At 35.4% G+C, this 20,489-nt stretch overlaps 1 protein-coding gene across 1 annotated transcript in view; it reads left to right on the top strand.

Moving 5' to 3' along the window:
- Positions 1-19,275, top strand: part of LOC149798522 (sodium/glucose cotransporter 4-like) — a 60,045-nt gene extending 40,770 nt beyond the window's left edge. The window contains exons 8-15 of the mRNA XM_089957330.1: positions 7,151-7,356; positions 10,507-10,642; positions 11,122-11,229; positions 12,292-12,442; positions 13,253-13,421; positions 13,712-13,930; positions 15,595-15,703; positions 16,458-19,275. Of these exons, the coding sequence (XP_089813456.1) occupies positions 7,151-7,356; positions 10,507-10,642; positions 11,122-11,229; positions 12,292-12,442; positions 13,253-13,421; positions 13,712-13,930; positions 15,595-15,703; positions 16,458-16,666 (1,307 nt within the window). The 3' untranslated portion in view covers positions 16,667-19,275. The remainder of the gene's footprint in view (positions 1-7,150; positions 7,357-10,506; positions 10,643-11,121; positions 11,230-12,291; positions 12,443-13,252; positions 13,422-13,711; positions 13,931-15,594; positions 15,704-16,457) is intronic.
- Positions 19,276-20,489: the final 1,214 nt, after the last annotated feature.

Genomic DNA, 20,489 nt, shown 5'->3' with positions numbered 1-20,489 from the left:
AATAACCACCGACCAACGAGAAGCTATTGGCAAGCTTTCTCGCATACCCACATTAGCCGAATCCGAGACTCGAACCCACGCAGGCAGAGGTGAGCTGACAGTGATCCGTAACGGAGAGCGCTTTAGACCACTCGGCCATTCGGGGCCCCGAAGAGGTTAGTGTTAGGAGTGGTCGACCTGGTATCAGGATATTGTGACTGGGTGGGACGTGATTCTACATTTCTGCGGCATGATGGCCCAGTGCTAGAAAGCATTATAAACTGTCACACTACAGACATCGTAGCGATAGGACTGGAACATTGTTAAAGCTACGTTAAAAAAAAAATCCAAATCCAAATCCAAGAATTTATTCTCATTCTGTCTGAAATTTCAAGGAGAATCAATACTATGAGCTAATGATATTTTACATAGTGTCTGTCTGTCTGTCTGTATGTATGTATGTAAGCATGTATATATGTATGTACGTACTTATGTATGTGTTTGTGTGTATGTGTGTGTATGTATGTATTTATGTTTATATGTATGTATGTCTGTATGTATGTATGGACGTATATATGTATGTATGTGTATATGTATGTATGCATATGTATGTATGTATGTATGTATGTATGTATGTATGTATGTATGTATGTATGTATGTATGTATGTATGTATGTATGTACGTATGTATGTATGGATGTATGTATGTATACATATATGTGTGCATGTGTGTATGTATATATGTATGTATGTGTATATGCATGTATGTATGTATGTGTATGTGTATGTATGGATATATGTATGTATGTACGTATGCATGTATGTACGCATGTATGTACGTTAAAAAGCAAATGTTATTTTATTTTTATAGTTGGTAAAATAGCTCAGTTGAGGCGGTGGTTCTTATTACGGAATGCAAAATATTCTAAATATTTTCATTGTCTATAGCTGGTTTGAGGGACGAATCTGGACAAAGGCCTTATACACATAAATGTGGTAGTTGCATTAGTAGCAGTATGGTTTACCTCAGAATAAGGTTGAAATCATAAAACCTCCAGGATGTTTTGAGTTTGGTTTTTATTTTTGCTCACCATACCCCAATGGTCCGAAAGGATCTTGGGGTTGAATCTTTTGTTTTGGTTTTCAAGCTTGAGAACTCTTGCCCAGATAAGGTAATCTACACCATGAAGTTCACTGCAGTCCAGTATAATTCTCAATCCACGTGGAAATTTCTTCACATTTTATGTAGTTTATATAGTACAGCTAGATTTGGTCGAGCTTTAACCAATACCAGTCGTCTTTTGGGGTTCTTTGTGAAAACAGATGTCTCGTCTTATGTGTCGTATACTTCAAAATATTAACGTTTGGAACAGAATGGAGTTTCAGTGTTTGTCAGTTATGAGTGAGTCTTGTAAGTTTTCAATAATTATCAAGGTCTTACTATTTCGTGCGAGTCGACATGCCTTCGGTTGATTGCAGATCTTGTTGATAAGGCCATTCCAAGCCTGTATCGACAGTCAGTATGTCTTTATATCCTCCATCGTTTTGACAAGGCCATACCAAGCCTTTATCGACAGTCAGTGTGTCTTTATTTCCTCCATCTTGTTGATAATGCCATACCAAGCCTTTATCGAGAGTCACTGTGTCTTTACATCCTCCATCTTGTTGACAAGGCCATACCAAGCCTTTATCGACAGTCAGTGTGTCTTTACATCCTCCATCTTGTTGACAAGGCCATACCAAGCCTTTATGGACAGTCAGTGTGTCTTTACATCCTCCATCTTGTTGACAAGGCCATATCAAGCCTTTATCGACAGTCAGTGTGTCTTTATTTCCTCCATCTTGTTGACAAGGCCATACCAAGCCTTTATCGACAGTCAGTGTGTCTTTATTTCCTCCATCTTGCTGACAAGGCCATACCAAGCCTTTATGGACAGTCAGTGTGTCTTTATTTCCTCCATCTTTTTGATAAGGCCATACCAAGCCTTTATCGACAGTTAGTGTGTCTTTATTTCCTCCATCTTGTTGACAAGACCATACCAAGCCTTTATCGACAGTCAGTGTGTCTTTATTTCCTCCATCTTGTTGACAAGACCATACCAAGCCTTTATCGACAGTCAGTGTGTCTTTACATCCTCCATCTTGTTGATAATGTCATACCAAGCCTTTATCGACAGTCAGTGTGTCTTTATTTCCTCCATAAGGAAAGCTCTATTTACAAAATATAAAAGAATGTAACAGGAAATAAATATTAGCAACGATGATTACAATCCCACAAGACAATGATATTTACTAAACTGATGCCGATCTGGAAGGATGGAAGAAATGGGATAAATAAATAAACCAAAAGTACAGCAGAAACTTTGTAGCAACTAATAATACATTTTACATCATGCAGCGACTGTGGTGTACATACATACATACATACATACATACATACATACATACATACTTCTAACAGAATCGTCTCTTAAATCTGACTCAACTTGACGACTAGCTACTTATCATCAACAACCGTATAAATTCGAGTATAAATCCATTCAAACAACATAGATCCTGATTAGCCGTAGTATAATGCGCCTGCAGTTCAGGGTCTATGTTGTTTGTTCGAATAATTACGCATGAAAAACTGCACAGACCCAGATCCGCCGGCGCATTATGCGACTGCAGATCTAGGTTTGTGCATTGTGCAGATGGAATCGTCTTATAAGTGAGTACAGACGGTTCGCAATGGCCACACTGCTAAAACAACAAGCACATTAAAATTCTTTAAAAATGATCGATTACTCACATTTATATAAAATATACTACATCCAGAATCAAGTCTCAAACGAGTCTTTGATGTGAGGATTTGACACCTACTAACGGTAGATTACATCAGATTGTCGTGAAAGATTATTTTAAAATTTGATCAAATTCCAACCGTCACAATAAGCCAAGTATCAAAACATATATACAAATCATGCACCTAAATTATACTCCACCAAAGATAATGTTGAACATAAATTAAAACTTAAAAGAAGGACACTAACAAGAAAATGAGACGACTTAAATAGAAGGTTGACAACTAATTAGCAAAACATTTGATCAGATCAGTGAATGATTTCAAAAGTAGGCGGTTACAGCGAGAAAGTAGATTTATTGAGCAAAATTTATACCAGCACAAGTCATGCAGAGATCAAATAGCGTCACGTCATGAGAAAAATTTCTACCAGCACTAATCATGCATGTAATGTTTTTGGGTTAAGTAATGAGAGGAAAAGACCTGTTTCTACAGTCACGTTTATTCCATAGCATAAACAATAGAACTGACCCACTTAGTCAAAACCTCCATTTAGCACCCTATATATCAATCTTATCTCTGGCCTCTAGGTTGCCGATTCAGCAGCGGGAAAGTTGTATTACCGTATAGTACTTCTTCTAGAACACTACAATGCAGAGATCATGTCTGTGTCACTTGTAAGGAAAGAAATTTCATATCGACACTAGTCAAGCAGAGATCAAGTCTGTGTCACTTGTAATGAAAGAAATTTCATATCGACACTAGTCAAGCAGAGATCATGTCTGTGTCACTTGTAATGAAAGAAATTTCATATCAACACTAGTCAAGCAGAGATCATGTCTGTGTCACTTGTAATGTAAGAAATTTCATATCAACACTAGTCAAGCAGAGATCATGTCTGTGTCACTTGTAATGAAAGAAATTTCATATCGACACTAGTCAAGCAGAGATCAAGTCTGTGTCACTTGTAATGAAAGAAATTTCATATCGACACTAGTCAAGCAGAGATCAAGTCTGTGTCACTTGTAATGAAAGAAATTTCATATCAACACTAGTCAAGCAGAGATCAAGTCTGTGTCACTTGTAAGGAAAGAAATTTCATATCAGCACTAGTCAAGCAGAGATCAAGTCTGTATCACTCCCTTACATATCCCAGCTAGCACTGCATTTGTAGGCTTGTGTCAGAGAACGAGTACTTTTTTTACTAAACGAAAAATGAAAAAGGCCGCAGTTGTTACTACTAGTATTACTAGTTATACTAGTTTATTTGGCCTAAGAATATTATTTGTTCCTGTGTTTATGTTGATCCTTCTTTAAATGACATATTGGTCGACTTGAGTGTTATTAAAGTATGCGTGTGTCAGTGTGTTTTGTCTTTCATGGTAAGGATGTAAGTTTGTGAAGGTGAAATGGACTCTGAACAAAGAAGAACATTTTACATGACCTATTACATTTATAAGTTCAGGCTGATAGAGTAAATGACACCTGGCAGTTACATTACAAAAACTAAGAAATAGACTAAACTTGTTCCGATCAAAACCCAAAGGCATTGCCTAATAGATATAAACTTTATGTTGATAAAGCAATATCGCACCTGTCATTAACATAAAAACCATGTTATTTATGATCAAACACCAAATCGCTTTGATCAACGCCCTAAGAGGAGAAAACAGTCGTGGTGGATATTTTAAGTTCCAGTTTACCTGCCATTAACAAAAAAAGGTAACAAGACAACACTTTGATCAACACCCTAAAGGAGGAAAACAGTCATGAAGTAATATATATATATATATATATATATATATATATATATATATATATATATATATATATATATATATATATATATATATATATATAAAATTCATTTTGAGAGAGAGATACACCTCTGTCATTAACTACAGCAACCCTCGCCTGTCACTGATAAAAAGCAATATTACGATTCAACTCATAATCACAATGATTTAAATTCCTAAATGAGAACAGGAGGCATGCGTATATAGTGTTTACAGCACATCAGCACAATCCATGTCATATAATATCAAGTGAGTTTAGGTGTTCTAAAATATAGAAAACAAAGGTAAAGCTCAAAAGGCCACAGCTCTTGCAAGTCCAATATACACTCTTTCCCAAAGACCAAGACTTTCTAGATAAAATCTCATCATGTGACACATCCCGGGTCATAAAAGTTGTCTCCCCTTACAGCATGTCGGAGGGAGCTTTGAGTTTATTCTGTAAGTGATTAATTTAAGAAAAATACACGAATAGTGATATAAATAAACATGTGTCAGAGAACGAGTAAACACACTTGGACTGCATTGTTTAGTACAGGTATATATAATCAGGCTGAATCAAACGGTATCGATATAATGGTATTTTTTTAAAAAAAATGCACAAAGCATGGTGTTTAACCTATCCAACCACCCCACAGAAAGAAAAAAAGAAAGAAAGAAAGATTCAAAGTGGAGGAGCATCTGAGATCCAAAGTCCTACATCTTACGTTTATCACTCACCCATAATTCTTAAAAGGTATGAGAAAAAATGTAAATCGCCAATGCCTGAACAACATATTGCCCATCGTTTTAGACCCAGTCCCCTCAACATGCATATCTATCTGTTTAATATTATGTATTTTGAGGAGAAAATTTAATACTGTTGACACGGAACCAGGTCACAGTCTCAGCAGTTTATGCAAAATGACAATAATGTGAAATACCCTGTTGATGAATAAGCTCCGAATTTCAATCAGTTCGTCTTGCTTTGATCATGAAAATTGCACAAAATTTCACAAAATTTAATCAAATGATTCTCTAATTATTTTGCACACACACACACACACACACACACACACACACACACACACACACACACACATGCGTGTTCACTCAACTCCTACCCACGTACCCACCCATCCACTTATAGACATCAGGAATCACAACAGAGTCATTCCCATGGTGGTTGAACCAGTAACAGATATAAATCAGTCATATATATTAATCAGGGTTCACAAATATAGAAGCAAAATGGTCTACCTTGTATCAAATCAACCAACACAAATATGGAAACAAAATGGTCTACCTTGTATCAAATCAACCAACACAAAGTTTTGCTTCAGCACATTTATGATAATGATCGAACAATAATATCAGTTCGTGTTTTAGTCCTTTAGTCCAACAGAATATTATATGAACATATTACAATATAACTGAATTGTATATGCCTTCGTAATGTTTTCGTTTTTGTTGACACCTCTAAGCCCCTCCCAGCATGTATAGGTGGTTAGAGCTTAGAACTGACACCCTGTTTTTCTAAAAATGTATGCCTTGCAAGTGTTTCCCTGTCCACCCACAGAGTGTAGATTGTATTGGTGTATGTTAATACATAATATATAATATTATGAATTTTGCAGTGTTGCTCTTTTTTGGTTGCTCGTCATATTATTTTAGTTTCTTTTATCCCATAAGCCATTGGGAAATAGACATATTCCCTTCCTTTGGCCTAGGCTCGCCTTGAGCCTGGTTTCTGTATCTCCCTGTACTTGGAACGTTCGGTCTGTATTCCTTTCTCGTTGGACTATTTGATCCAAGAGTTTCAGTTTCCAGCCCCTTCCCCTTGATTGTAGTCGCACGAAGTGACAATGCCAAAGTCAGTTTGTGCTGTGTTTGTAAGTTATGTGTGAGATTGATGGTTTTGCGCTTGTTTGTGTTAGGACTGGCGCTATTTGGATCAAATCATGAAATAGTCCAGAATGTCTATCTATTCCTATTAAATTTGGAATACAGGGAATTATGCCGAAAATATGAAATCAATAAAGTGTATACATGTTGTGGTCTGTTTTGTGCGTGCTTGTATGTTTTTGAGACGAATTGTATAGGACCCATAGTACAAATTGTATGGAAAAATGAAACCAGTCTGTGAAATGGGTGAAGCTAAAATAGAGTATATTTATGTTTGGCTGTCCATGATTGGTTGATAATGAAACTTATTTTTTTAGGAAAAAGAATCTTTCGAGAGCTTATCTTAATTGTAACTGAAAAAACTAGACACGTTGTTGTATTGACAGACTTTCATTTATTTAAGTCTTGGGTTTGAAATACTCATTACTGAAATTAACGCCTGACTCTTTCGAGCGGAATTGAAAGCACATGTTTCAAATACATGCAGGTCCAGAAAATGCCACGGCTCATATCATTTGCTCCACACAGAAGCTATCATCCCGGTTTCGTCTATACTGATAAATATAGGTTTGATCATGAACACTCAGAAAATTTAAGTTATTTAATTTTTAAGATAATGGTGTTTGCACTGGTTTGCTAATTGAACTGAATTAGTACTGTAACTGGTTTGCTAATTGAATGAATTAGTACTGTGAGTCTTTTATATTTCTAGGCTACTATGCTGTAGGCGGGTATGAAAATATCCAGAGGAAATATTTTGACACAATGCCTACGGAACGAAACACCAATTCCACATGTGGTCTGCCACGTGAGGATGCTTTCCATATCTTCAGAGACCCCGTGAAAGGAGACCTTCCATGGCCAGGTTTCGTACTGACGGCCACTTTTGGGTGTGTTTGGTACTGGTGCTGTGATCAGGTTAGAGAGAGAGAGAGAGAGAGAGAGAGAGAGAGAGAGAGAGAATAGAGAGAGAGAGAGTTCTTCCACTAATAAAAGATCGTGCTTCATGTGTTATAAAACGTTACCGTCCGTTTTCAATCAGCAATATTATAGAGAAGGAAAAGAAACATTAGCTTCAGTTTTGTAACGCTAATCACCAAACGTGTCAGATTTACAATTGTCAATACTAAAAAGAAGAAAAAAAATATCAGCGTCAATATCGTAACGCTACTACGTCAAACTTATCAGATTTACAATGGAACAAATCTTTGGGCAAAGTCAAAGATTACACATTAAATATGGAGTGTACACAATGTGAATCATTGTTGCGAGGAAGTGTTTAACAAGCTATTGTCTAACTTTACAAGAATGATTCAGTATAATTGTTTCGTTTGTGTTTATCTTTAACCCACAGTAAAAGGGCTAGTCAAACGCACATGGCTCTTTGGAACTGTATATATGTAGTCATGTTATATACTCGCAAAACTATTAATTTAGATTACATTTAGCGGTGCACATTTGTCCAACGCTGTTAACAAGAGTTACAAACACACAGCACAAAACATTGTAAAACTTCATTTTTATAATTCCTGGATAAATCATATTATGACATTTGTTTGATGTACAAGATTGATTTGTACCTGACCTTGCCTTAGGACCAATCTAGAATTTGATCCTCAGTTAGTTGTATGTCGTTCGTTGTGCTTCGTTCGTCAACAATGCTGGTTTTTTGCTTCTTCTCAATGGCAAGTGGACCACCTGTAACAGAAAGTATTTATGCAACAATGTCATTCAATCTCGACCACCTCTTGCAGAAAGTATTTATGCAATAATGTCATTCTGTATGGTAATAATGTACTGATTTTCCGTCAGTTATGCCTGTACTAGCAGTAACCTGAAAAGCCTTTTGGATGGCCTATTTTCAACTATGATGACCAGAACTAGGTCAGATTTGGATGGAAGCAGCTAAGGATTAAAACCTTTAGGTTTTGTTCAAAATGACATAGATCAACCATTAAATATGCTTGCTGTTAATTTAAAAATATCAAAAGATTTTTTTTCTCCAAAAACCTCCGGACAGAATTCTACTAAATCTGAAGAAAGGCATTCTGACATGTAAGTCTTACCTAAAAAAAAGGTGCAATTAATTGATGCCTGTTCTCTTACAGTCATGTCAGCCAAGACTAAGAATAGAAATACCTTTAAACAACTCAGAAAGCACAGAATCGAATGTAGCCAAATTGTAAAGAAGGCATTATCACTGTATTAACAACTTTTGAATTTGAAAATCGATGCTGTCCAGCCATCAAATACATCCGCTGTTGATAAATATAGAATACATTGAAACTACTTCTCCTGAAATAAAACAATGTCCAGAAATTGGCAAAATTTGATAGAAATCACACTGACATCAAGGCCGTTGAAAACTGATTGAAATCACATTGGCACTAAAGCCGCCCAAATTTTATACAAAACAGCTTGGCATCAAGGCCGTTCGAATTTGGAAGAATGCACCTTGGCATTAGGACCTTTCAAATCTTTTAGAAAGCACCCTGTCATCATGGCCGAACAAATAATATAGAACGCACCCTGACGTCATGGCCGTTCAAATTTGATCAAATGCGCCCTGACATTAGGGCCATTCAAATGGAATAAACACCCAAATGACACCAGGACCATTCAAATCTGATAGAAAGCACCCTAACATCATCGCCATTCGAATCTGATAGATATCACCCAGATATCAAGACCATTCAAATCTGATAGAAGGCACATTGGCATCAAGGCAGTTCAAATCTGACAGAATGCAACTTGGCATCAAGGCTTTCCAAGGTTTTCTACAAAAACGCACATCCACAACCCAATTCAAATCCGTTATTACTTAAAAAGAAAATTCAACTTGATTTTGTTAGAAAGCAACTTGGCATTTAGGCCATTCAAATTTGTACAAAAGAATGTCGTTGTTTTGTATTCAAATATGGCTGCAGTTATTAAAATTGAACCCACCTACAAACCTACCCCATATCAGCTACAAACGATATATTTTCAATTCCTATGTACAAAATTTGACCAAATTTAAAGAAGGAGTATTATTTCATTAAGAACACCCAAGTTTGTGAAAAGATGCATATTTGGCCTAAAATAAAGACAATGTTATCAAAAAAGAGACAATTTAAATTACGTCTTTTTTTTTAAAAAAAACGCTCAACAGAAATTATCCAATTCGGAAAGAAAGCGTTCTAGTATCAAAGACTACCAAACTAGTACATTTTGATGCCAATCCACTTAAAAATATTGAAGTCTTTTTTTAAACGACCCATTGTAGAAAAAAGCGTGAAAAGTATTTTACCAGATTTGACAGAATGTATCCCAACAATAAGGCATTCCAAATTTGAACAAATGACGTTAATCAACATTTAACTGTACAATAAAAATATTTGTTGATAATTTCCTGCTCCTCTTAGTACAATCCAACCTAATTTGACAAAAAAATCACCTGAGACAACGGCCTTTAGAATTTTAAATATATAATTATCAGCAGTCATATAAGGCCATAAAAATGACATCTTCTCCACAAGAGTATTTGGGTTGATGCCAGCCAGATAAGTAACCTAAGTCCTCTTTGGTCTCCTTATTTACAACACAGTAGACATTTACAACACAGTAGTCATTTACAACACAGCAGTCATTTACATCACAAAACAGTCATTTACAACACAAAACAGTCATTTACAACACAGCAGTCATTTACAACACAGTAGTCATTAAAAAGTCTCAGATTAACTATCATACATTTCATTCAAAATTAATAGTGAGAAGTTTATAAAATAAACACAGATCTTACTAAGATATTTATTACGTGATTTTGTTCAGTATTTTAAGCAACTTCTATTTTACTTTGCCTTAAATATATCCATCTTACTTGTTATACTCTGGTCACCCATTATGCTTGACCGCTATTACAAAACAGCTGAAACATTCAAAAAAGTACACCCTTACAACGAAATTTCTAATTTGCTTTTTTAAAATTGGACTTCGAAACACAAGATGTATTATAACACTTTTGGAGTTGACATATTATCCAAAGACTGAAAGAATCTCTTAAATCGGTATCCCCACCATTTGTAGGTGATTGTGCAGAGAACACTTGCAGCCAAGGATCTGTCTCATGCCAAAGGTGGAACTCTGGTAGCAGGTCTATTGAAAATTCTACCTCTGTTTACAATGGTGCTACCTGGAATGATTAGCCGAGTTCTCTATCCAGGTAATAAGTGCATCTTCAATATATATATATATATATATATATATATATATATATATATATATATATATATATATATATATATATATATATATATATATATATATATATATATTAGTTTATTCTGGTTGTCTCCTTGTCCAATGGTATACATCAACCATTTTCTTATCAAATGTTAAGTTTTGGTTCAGAAACTTGAGCAGGTAGACTAGATAGTCGAAATTTAACTTAGTAGTTTATTCGGACTGGCACAAGTGCCGATCAGTGCTTGGTGTTCTTTCCTACTGCAATCATGTTAGGCCAGTCTCCATTTCTATTATCCACGGCTTCCTCTGCCTCCAAGAGTATTTTAAAATAGAGTAAATTTACCATTGAGAGCTTCTCGTGTCAGTTTACGGAAAATTTTGCTTAATAGCACGTTACCAAAGGAAAATGTTATCAGTATTGTAGAACTAGTGTTCTTTGTGCTTTCATATTGACAGACGAAGTAGCGTGTTCTGATCCAGAGGTCTGCAAAGAGGTGTGCGACAATCCACTTGGCTGTTCTAATATTGCCTATCCCAAACTCGTATTGGAACTCCTGCCTGTAGGTAAGATGCGATAATTCACTGGGTTCGTCTAGTATTACTGACCGAAGTAGTATTGGAACTCCTGCCTGTAGGTAAGATGCGATAATTCACTGGGTTCGTCTAATATTACTGACCGAAATTAGAATTGGAACTCCTGTCTGTAGGTAAGATGCGATAATTCACTAAGCTGGTCTCACACTATCTACCCAAAGTCGTACTGGAGCCCCAGCCTGTAGATAAGATACGCTAATTCATTGTGTCGGTCTAATACTACGTTCCTAAAGTCGTACTGGATCTGATATCAGTAGGCAAAATATTACTCCACTTCGTTGTTCTATCAGTGCCTATCTAAAATTTTGGGACCTCCTTCCTTTGATAATCCTCATTGTTCTAATATTACCCACCTTAAACTAGTTTTGAATCTATTCCTTTAGGTATCATGTGAGAATCCACCGGGCTGTTCTATATCGCCTTTCGTCAAACTCTTACGCAATCTTCCACTCGTGAGCAAGATTTCTGTGATATTTGTTACTCAGTCTAAATCCATGTGGTATCAGAATCATAACTCAGTCGGAGCTATGTTGTCCTGAAAACAACTTTGTTTTATTTACTTGTTTTGTTTTGTTGGCTTTCTTAACTAGTTTTTAAATGTGTACATAGCGTCGAAGACAGCCAGATTTTTGTAAGTCAATTTGAGTTATTCTCATCGAATGGCAAAAGACAGATGTTTTCAGCAGACTTTATTCTACTGTCTCCTGAGTTTTCTATTTGGTTTAATTTCAATATGTTCGATTATTACTGTCCGAAAACATCAAGGCTACACAACTAATCGTATATTTCATTAAACTCTTTTAAAACAAATCAAAGTATGTAATGGGGATAATTCCATGCATGAAATGAAATAGAAGAAATCTGTTCAGAACGAAACTTAAAAGACAATCATACAATTAAAGTTTTTTTTCTTCGATGATTTATATATCTACCCATTCAAATTTACATCATTGTAACAACTAATACGAATTGCAACTATACAAGTTGACAAACTCTCATAAATTAATCAAACACAATGATTCTAACCGTTAGGTGCGCGGGGTTTGCTGATGGCCGTCATGATCTCTGCAATCATGAGTTCCTTGACCTCCATATTCAACAGTGCTAGCACTATATTTACGATGGACCTGTGGAGGCGATTCAGACCGAAGGCTGGACAAAGGGAGCTGCTCATTGTTGGAAGGTAAGATGTTACAGTATCTTTATATTCTTTCTGGACATCGAACTCTTGTAACGCTTTATACGCTTTAGACTATACTGTAACAAGCAGGTTATGATGTTATAACATTAACGGGTTAGAGTATTGTTTGGGGAATCAGAGGGCTAAAATGTTGTTAAACTGTGCTAACGGGTTAAACTGTGCTAACGGGATAAACTGTGCTAACGGGTTAAACTGTGCTAACGGGATAAACTGTGCTAATGGGATAAACTGTGCTAACGGGATAAACTGTGCTAACGGGTTAAACTGTGTAAACTGTGCTAACTGGTTAAACTGTGCTAACGGGATAAACTGTGCAAACGGGATAAACTGTACTAACGGGTTAAACTGCTAACTGGTTAAACTGTGCTAACGGGTTAAACTGTGCTAACGGGAAAAACTGTGCTGACGGGTTAAACTGTGCTAACTGGATAAACTGAGCTAACGGGTTAAACTGTGCAAACGGGATAAACTGTGCTAACGGGTTAAACTGTGTTAACGGGATAAACTGTTCTGAAATTACGTGGTCTAGCTGTCGTGAACTGGGTTATAATGGGAAATTAGCGGATTATCGTACAGTAAGCGTTTTGATGTGTTATAAATTTAGTTGAATTAACTGTTGTGAAATAAGCGGTTTAGATTGTGATACAGTTATCTAATTAGACTGTTGTGAAATATGCGGTTTGGTTTAATGTTAAATTAAAGGATAGACTTAAGAAATTAGAAGTTCAGATGTTATGAGATTAATCAGTTAAAGAGTTGTGAAATCAGTTATATTTTTAATGCTATTTCCAGAGCATTTGTTGTGCTGATGTGCATAATTGCCATTCTTTGGGTGCCCCTCGTCAAGTCTTCCCAGGGTGGTCAAGTGTTTCTGTATTTGACAGCAACAGAGGGATTTCTAGGAGCGCCGATTGGGGCAGTCTTTATCTGGTCGATGCTGTGGAAGAGAACGACGGAAAGGGTATACTTTTAATATTGTCACTTCAAACCAAAGTCTCATTGATGGCTTTCCTGCATCTTCGTTTAAACAAATCATTCAATATCTCACTTATTTTGGCTGATATGAAATAGTAATAACTGGTATGATTTTGATATATAAAGCGTAATTTAAATGTACGATTTTCCGGCCGGACACAGATCTCTCAATAAAGCGTATATATATATATATATATATATATATATATATATATATATATATATATATATATATATATATATATATATATATATATATATATATATTCGTTCCAGGCCGCATTTTGGGGTATGATAATATCCAGTGGCTCAGGGTTGATCAGACTGATATTGGAGTTGGTGTACCCCACCCCTCACTGTGACGAGCCAGAGACCCGCCCCTCCATCTTGAAAGATGTCCACTACATGTACTTCTGTCCATTGGTCATGGTCATCGCATCTATCGTCATTGTCGTAATATCCTTGATTGATAAGCAAGACACGACAGATCTCACGGTGAGTAAAAGGCATGCATACTTGGAAATTACGTATCGGAATATACAGACATGGTATCGCATATATATATATATATATATATATATATATATATATATATATATATATATATATATATATACACACAGACACACACATACACACACACACACACACATATATATATAAATATATATATATATATATATATATATATATATATATATATATATATATATATATATATATATATATATATATATATATATATATATATATATATATAACTGGCAATTTGATATAATCTCTGTCACTGCAGTGCTATAGCGTTTACCAAGTCCGTATCAGAATCCGAAAAACTGAAACTAATTTAAAGTATCTCATAGAATGTCCCTCACATTACTGATTTTGGAAAAAGTAATATTTGCTATAGAGCAGTAGTATGCGAGTGATTTAAATTTTTTACGTAGTTTTAATAATTTTTGAGTCATATCATTACGATGTCTGTAGTGAGGCAATTTATAGTGCTGTCTAGCACTGGGGCATCATGCCGCAGGCATGTAGCATAATGTTCAAACCCAGTCACATTACCCTGACACCAGGCCGACCAGTCTTAACACTAACCTCTTAATGCTTAGCGCCTAGCGAGGCAGCTGTTAGTACCATTTTTTTAAAACCATTTTTATTTATCTTTGGTATGATTCGGCGGAGGTTCTAACCCGCGACCTCCTGCATCCGAGGCGAAAACTCTAACCTCTTAGGCCACCGGAGGGGTCAGTAGTAGTTGTAGTAGTAAGTTTTAAGGGTACATCAGAATCATACTACCTATACAAATAAATATGACCTCTAACTCGAAAAAGTGAATGTTCTTCCAATAACTGCTTAGATTTTAAATGCAGACAGCACCAAAAATCGGTAACCTTTTCAGCAACGTTTAATAACATAGTGATGTAGCCATCGGTTGTCAATTGTCGATCGCATTCCATCTTTAAGTTTCTCATCGTCTGCATCCGGTGAGAATCTTGAAATTGGTTAAATGCTTCAGTGCACAGTAATGACGAATTGAAACGAAATCATTATCAATCGCTTCTATCAACAATATTATCCAATACAAAGGATGATACAGATTATTAATACTGACACCGACTAAATCTGACAAACACAATCATAATAACGCATATGTCGAGTATCCAGACATATAACAGCATGTCTCTTAATTACCGTCCAATATTTAAGTACCAATAGGTATATCATTTAAAGGCATCAGGTAAAAAGGACAATCTGCATAGCACGTTGACCAGGTGAGCCGTATTGTCTCTCGTGAGTGACATTAGAGGATCACAGTTCACACCTCGTGAGACTGATACTACAATGCAGCCTAGAGCTGATGCGACGATTCTCCTGATCACGGTGCTTTCCAAAATAATGTTTTTGTATTGCATATCTGGCTGGAAAAGAAAAACCACATCTAGAAGATAATGTAGTAGCAGACGTCACAAGTATGAAAGCTTAGCATAGAAAACAGTAATAATATAATGTTAAATAATGTTCACCATTTATAAGCTTGACCATCTTGATTGGCAGCAAAGACTCTAACATGTCAACTACTTACCTGTGTTCATTCAAACTGTTGTATCTTGTCATTGTTAGCAAAGGTGTGAACTTTTGATTTATATTTTTGAAAGAATACGACATGGTGGACTAGAATAAGAGTTTCGTCACGGGATGAGATAACTACGAGCGATGAAATGGAAAACGGAAAAGAAATGGAAACAATGACGATTCAAACGCACGGTTGGTATCATTTCTGATCATTTCTTACTGCAATATGGTGAACAAACCATATCTGGCGTTATCATAAGATCAAAACACTGGCTGGCGATTGACAGTCGTTCCCAGGGCTTGAAAAACACTATTGTCCTTTTTAGAAATAACCAGCATCTAACTGGATATATATATATATATATATATATATATATATATATATATATATATATATATATATATATATATATATATATATATATATATATAAATGACACGTTTAACTTGCACGCCTGCAGATTTAGAACAGAGGAAATTCTAGTACTAAACACGAAATCTTGTCCTTATCAAATTAACCATTCAACGTTAAAATAGACAGTAGAAATTAGAGTAAATTCTGTTAAAGACCAGCAATTAGTTATATTTATTGTTTTATAAACGGACTATTTTGGTCTGCACTAAGCGAATGGATCTCGGTCAACAGTCAATGATTATATTACATTTCTTGTTGGCAGTGGATAGAAGTTCGCTGTAATGTACTAATTAAATAATGACATGGTACTATGGTTATCCACCTTGAATGAGATTTTGGTGTGAATGCATGAGATTCTATAACAGTTGTGTATCAGTGCTGTCCAAACAATGTGTGTTTTTGTTTATTGGTTAAACAGTGCCCATGAATACTCGTGCTTAAAAGAACAATGTGCACATTTTCGATCCAAAAATAACTAATGAAGTGACATGAAACGGGTAATTTTAGCTCATCATTTTCACATTTTACTAGATTTGACGGTGGAAGTGTCGCGCCTTAGACGTTGGCTTGACAAGATCTGTGGTATCCCTGAGGATTTTGAGGTTACTTCCAGTGCGGAGATCAGTATACAACAACGACGATCTTTCCTTAGGGAAACCCCGCGAAACCGTTATGTCCTGAACACAGTGGCTGTCGTTTCTATAGCTCTCATAGCATTCTTATGTGGATTTTATCACTGATAGGTCTTGCTGACTAGTCGTTTGGATTGACTTTTTTAATACCTTTTTTTCGAAAGATTCTTAGTGATCGAGAATACGCTTACAAGTAAGGACTGATTTGATTGAAAATTTTAATGTAAGTTTCATATACTTTAATCTATTTTGTAAGTGACCAAATCATCTCTGGATATCAAAGTGTGACCATTGTCAAAGTGCTTCCAATGTCTACAAAACTCTCAGCTATTTTCCAATTTGTGTATACTTTTTAAATACCGCTGGCATTAGTGTTTTGTCTGTTGCGAAACAATCGTTTTCATAAATGCAAAAATAAAGTAAGGAAAAAAGTTTGTGGACAGCTTGTTAGCTACCGTCTCTGTGGTTAATGATAAGATAGCAAATTATACATTTTTCACAACTGGATTTTATATTTAATACGCTTCTTGCATCACCGCTTTTTGAGTACTTTAATGCTGTTGATTTTTAATATACCGTTATGCTTATTTATTTATTTATTTATTATGTAAACTGCCATGTAACCAAAATATTTTTATACTGATTTATCTGCTGGGCCTTATTTTTTATATATTTTTTTAATGGGATGGCCCTAAATCGGGGGTAATTAATTAATATATTTTTTAATGGGATGGCCCTAAATCGGGGGTAATTAATTAATATATTTTTTTAATGGGATGGCCCTAAATCGGGGGTAATTAATTAATATATTTTTTAATGGGATGGCCCTAAATCGGGGGTAATTAATTAATATATTTTTTTAATGGGATGGCCCTAAATCGGGGATAATTAATTAATATATTTTTTAATGGGATGGCCCTAAATCGGGGGTAATTAATTAATATATTTTTTTAATGGGATGGCCCTAAATCGGGGGTAATTAATTACCATTATGTCCTCGGCACTACGCTTGTTACAATTAATAAATTACCAATTTTTAACAAACTTGGTAGGAATGTTTAACAGAAAATGCCCTTTCAGTATTTGGTCTAACGTGGCTACCGTAACAAAAATAGTTTTGGATTTCAGATGAACGGCATGGAAAACATGCTTTCAAAATCTTCTGAGAACGACTAGGTCAATTTTGATCAAACTTGGTAGTGTTTCTTTGGACAAACCCTATTAAAAGTTTGTCCGGGTTGGTTTCACTAACAAGGGTGTAGGTTTCACAGCAACAATGATGAAAACCAACAAACTGTACGTTTCTCGCATCGAGTAAGACCAAAATTGTTAGGGAGGGACCATGAGTAAACTTGTTTCATATTCAGACACAAGATGCGGATGCACCAACTACTATAGTTTACGTTACTCAATATAGAAACAGTGTTAAACAACCTGTCAGATGCCACCAATTACTACCAAATGGCTGGTAATTATCCTGACATGGGTAACTTTCAGGTTAAGACACCTGCCGCACTTAATGGTTAGGCTAATTAATGTATGGCAGGTGAGCGAGATCAGGTTCCGTTTAGCATATTGTTAGTTATTCAGCTTCATGTGATTCAGAAACCAATCGGGATTGGTAAAAGATCAATTTGATACATCAAACGTCTTTATACCAACGTAATGAGTGTGCGACGAGATGACGCCAGTTATCGAACGCAAAATTAAACGTGCAAGATTAAATTGTGTATAATAAGTATGTAATAAGTATGTTCTATCGACGGTATTCGGCATACAATATGAATTTAAGAAAATCTTTTGGGATAACAATTGAACTGGAGAATGATTAAGGTACAAATCTCTTCGTTGTAAAAATAGTTTTGCAACTAATGTGTTTAATAATTATAACGATTTAACATAGACACTTTCTGAAACAATTTAATAACCGATGTTTGAACTTAGATAAATGAGCATAACTCTTACACGATTTTAAACGCATTTATGTTCCAATACAGGCCCGGTCCTAGGATGTGCGGGGCCCAAGGCAGCAAGCGATCAGCGGGGCCCCAAGCAAAAAAATCTGTTCAATCTCACCACTGTAAAAAAAAAACTGTAGCCAGCAGCGCGGGGCAACTGAAAGCGCGGGGCCCAAGACAGTTGCCTCGTTTGCCTTGTCCTAGGGCCGGGCTTGCTGTCATAAAGTGGTTCCATCCTCTGTAACAGATGCGATTTACAGATTTGTATAATGTCTTGCTGGCCATTTCAGAATATTTGATGGTTTTATTTTCAATACCTGTATTGTTTTTAAAGCGCACATGGAACTGGAGGAAAAGTGAGAATGATTGAAAGTAGTAAGAGTAATTGTTTTGTTAACTTTCCTTCTCTCTTTTATGACTCATTCCTCGTCGTGCATTGGATGTTAAAATACATTTGTTAAATCATATATTTAATCTGGGAATTCGGCTTATTTTTTTAATTTATTTAATCTGGGAATACTGCGTATTTTATAATATATTTAATCTGGGAATACGGCGTACTTTTACATATTCGCTGGAAGGTACTTTTTAATATGAGATTATTGCTTCTTATTATTCTGAGGTTTATTTTGAAGCACTTAAAAACACTTTTATTTTTATTGAAGTAATATTTCTGAGACACTTGTTCTCAAGTAAGGACCAGTTTAAGTATTTTAAACTGCGATTTTCCCGCTGTTCAATAAAGTATGTGTTCCATTCCTTGCTTGTCGGTCATTGCATATTTCTAACAGATTTGCTTATTATACTTTCATACAACAGGTATCTGTAGCTGAAACCCTTTCCAAAAACAGTGCATGAAGTTTTGATATCCAACCTGTCATAAACGATGAACAATTTTTTATTTATACAGAGATATTTCAGTCCTTTCGCACCATGAGGATCTCAGTACTCTAATGATGAGAGCAAACATTATGTAGATGGTGAGAAGCAAGTGAACACTAAGGTCTGATACAAACCATACCCTAACGACAGCAACGATACGAACGAAAACGTATGGATTTTACAACTCGCTAAAGGGAATTATCATCAAATATTATCAATGTATATTTTATAAACAAGTTATATATATATATATATATATATATATATATATATATATATATATATATATATATATATATATATATATAATCTCGTGGCATCCAGGCGATAAATACAATGTATGTCCGATCCATCCACAGCACATGACACATAGTGAAGGTACATTTTCGTGTAGACCGCTCCCCCTAGGATGGCGATAAATCCCTAACCTCATTATCTCGAAGACGCATTGGTACATAACCCTTGGCAACCCACAGTGAATTAGCCAGTATCGTTCCTGAAATCAACGTCACCAATGACAGCAGGTTCCCGGTGACACAACCACTTAGAGTTCGACGACTCACCGACATATCTAAAACACAATTAGCCATGTATTAGATTAAGTACTAATATGGTGACATGCATTACGTTTGCTTGCGTGATAATATACTAACTTCGTGATATTTCAAAAAATTTCAATAAGAACTACTGGACGAGATTAGTATTACAGCAACTACGTTCGAACATAAATCTGTCTCTGACAAGAACAGTTGCACTGGCGTATTAAAACTCGACACTTTTATTCACTTCATGCGTACAACATATAATGGAATTCATCTTATCTGTTCAACCATAAAATATATAACTTGGAACAGATTATAATCTATCCGGTAGCATGACATTAAGTGACATAATACATGACTTGACAGAAATTCAGAATGATTTCGGAATATTCAATATATATATATATATATATATATATATATATATATATATATATATATATATATATAACAATTTTATCATATAGAACGGATAGCAAGAAAGATTACAGTTTTTCATTCTCATATACCTCTACAGCTGATGGTTGCTTCTGCAGTGTGGAAAGCTTC

This window comes from Sinohyriopsis cumingii, chromosome 5 (assembly GCF_028554795.1).
Source record: "Sinohyriopsis cumingii isolate HCF-2022 chromosome 5, ASM2855479v2, whole genome shotgun sequence".
Lineage (NCBI taxonomy): Eukaryota > Metazoa > Mollusca > Bivalvia > Unionida > Unionidae > Sinohyriopsis > Sinohyriopsis cumingii.
The sequence above is the reverse complement of the archived record's forward strand: the minus strand, read 5'-3'. Positions and strand labels throughout refer to the sequence as shown.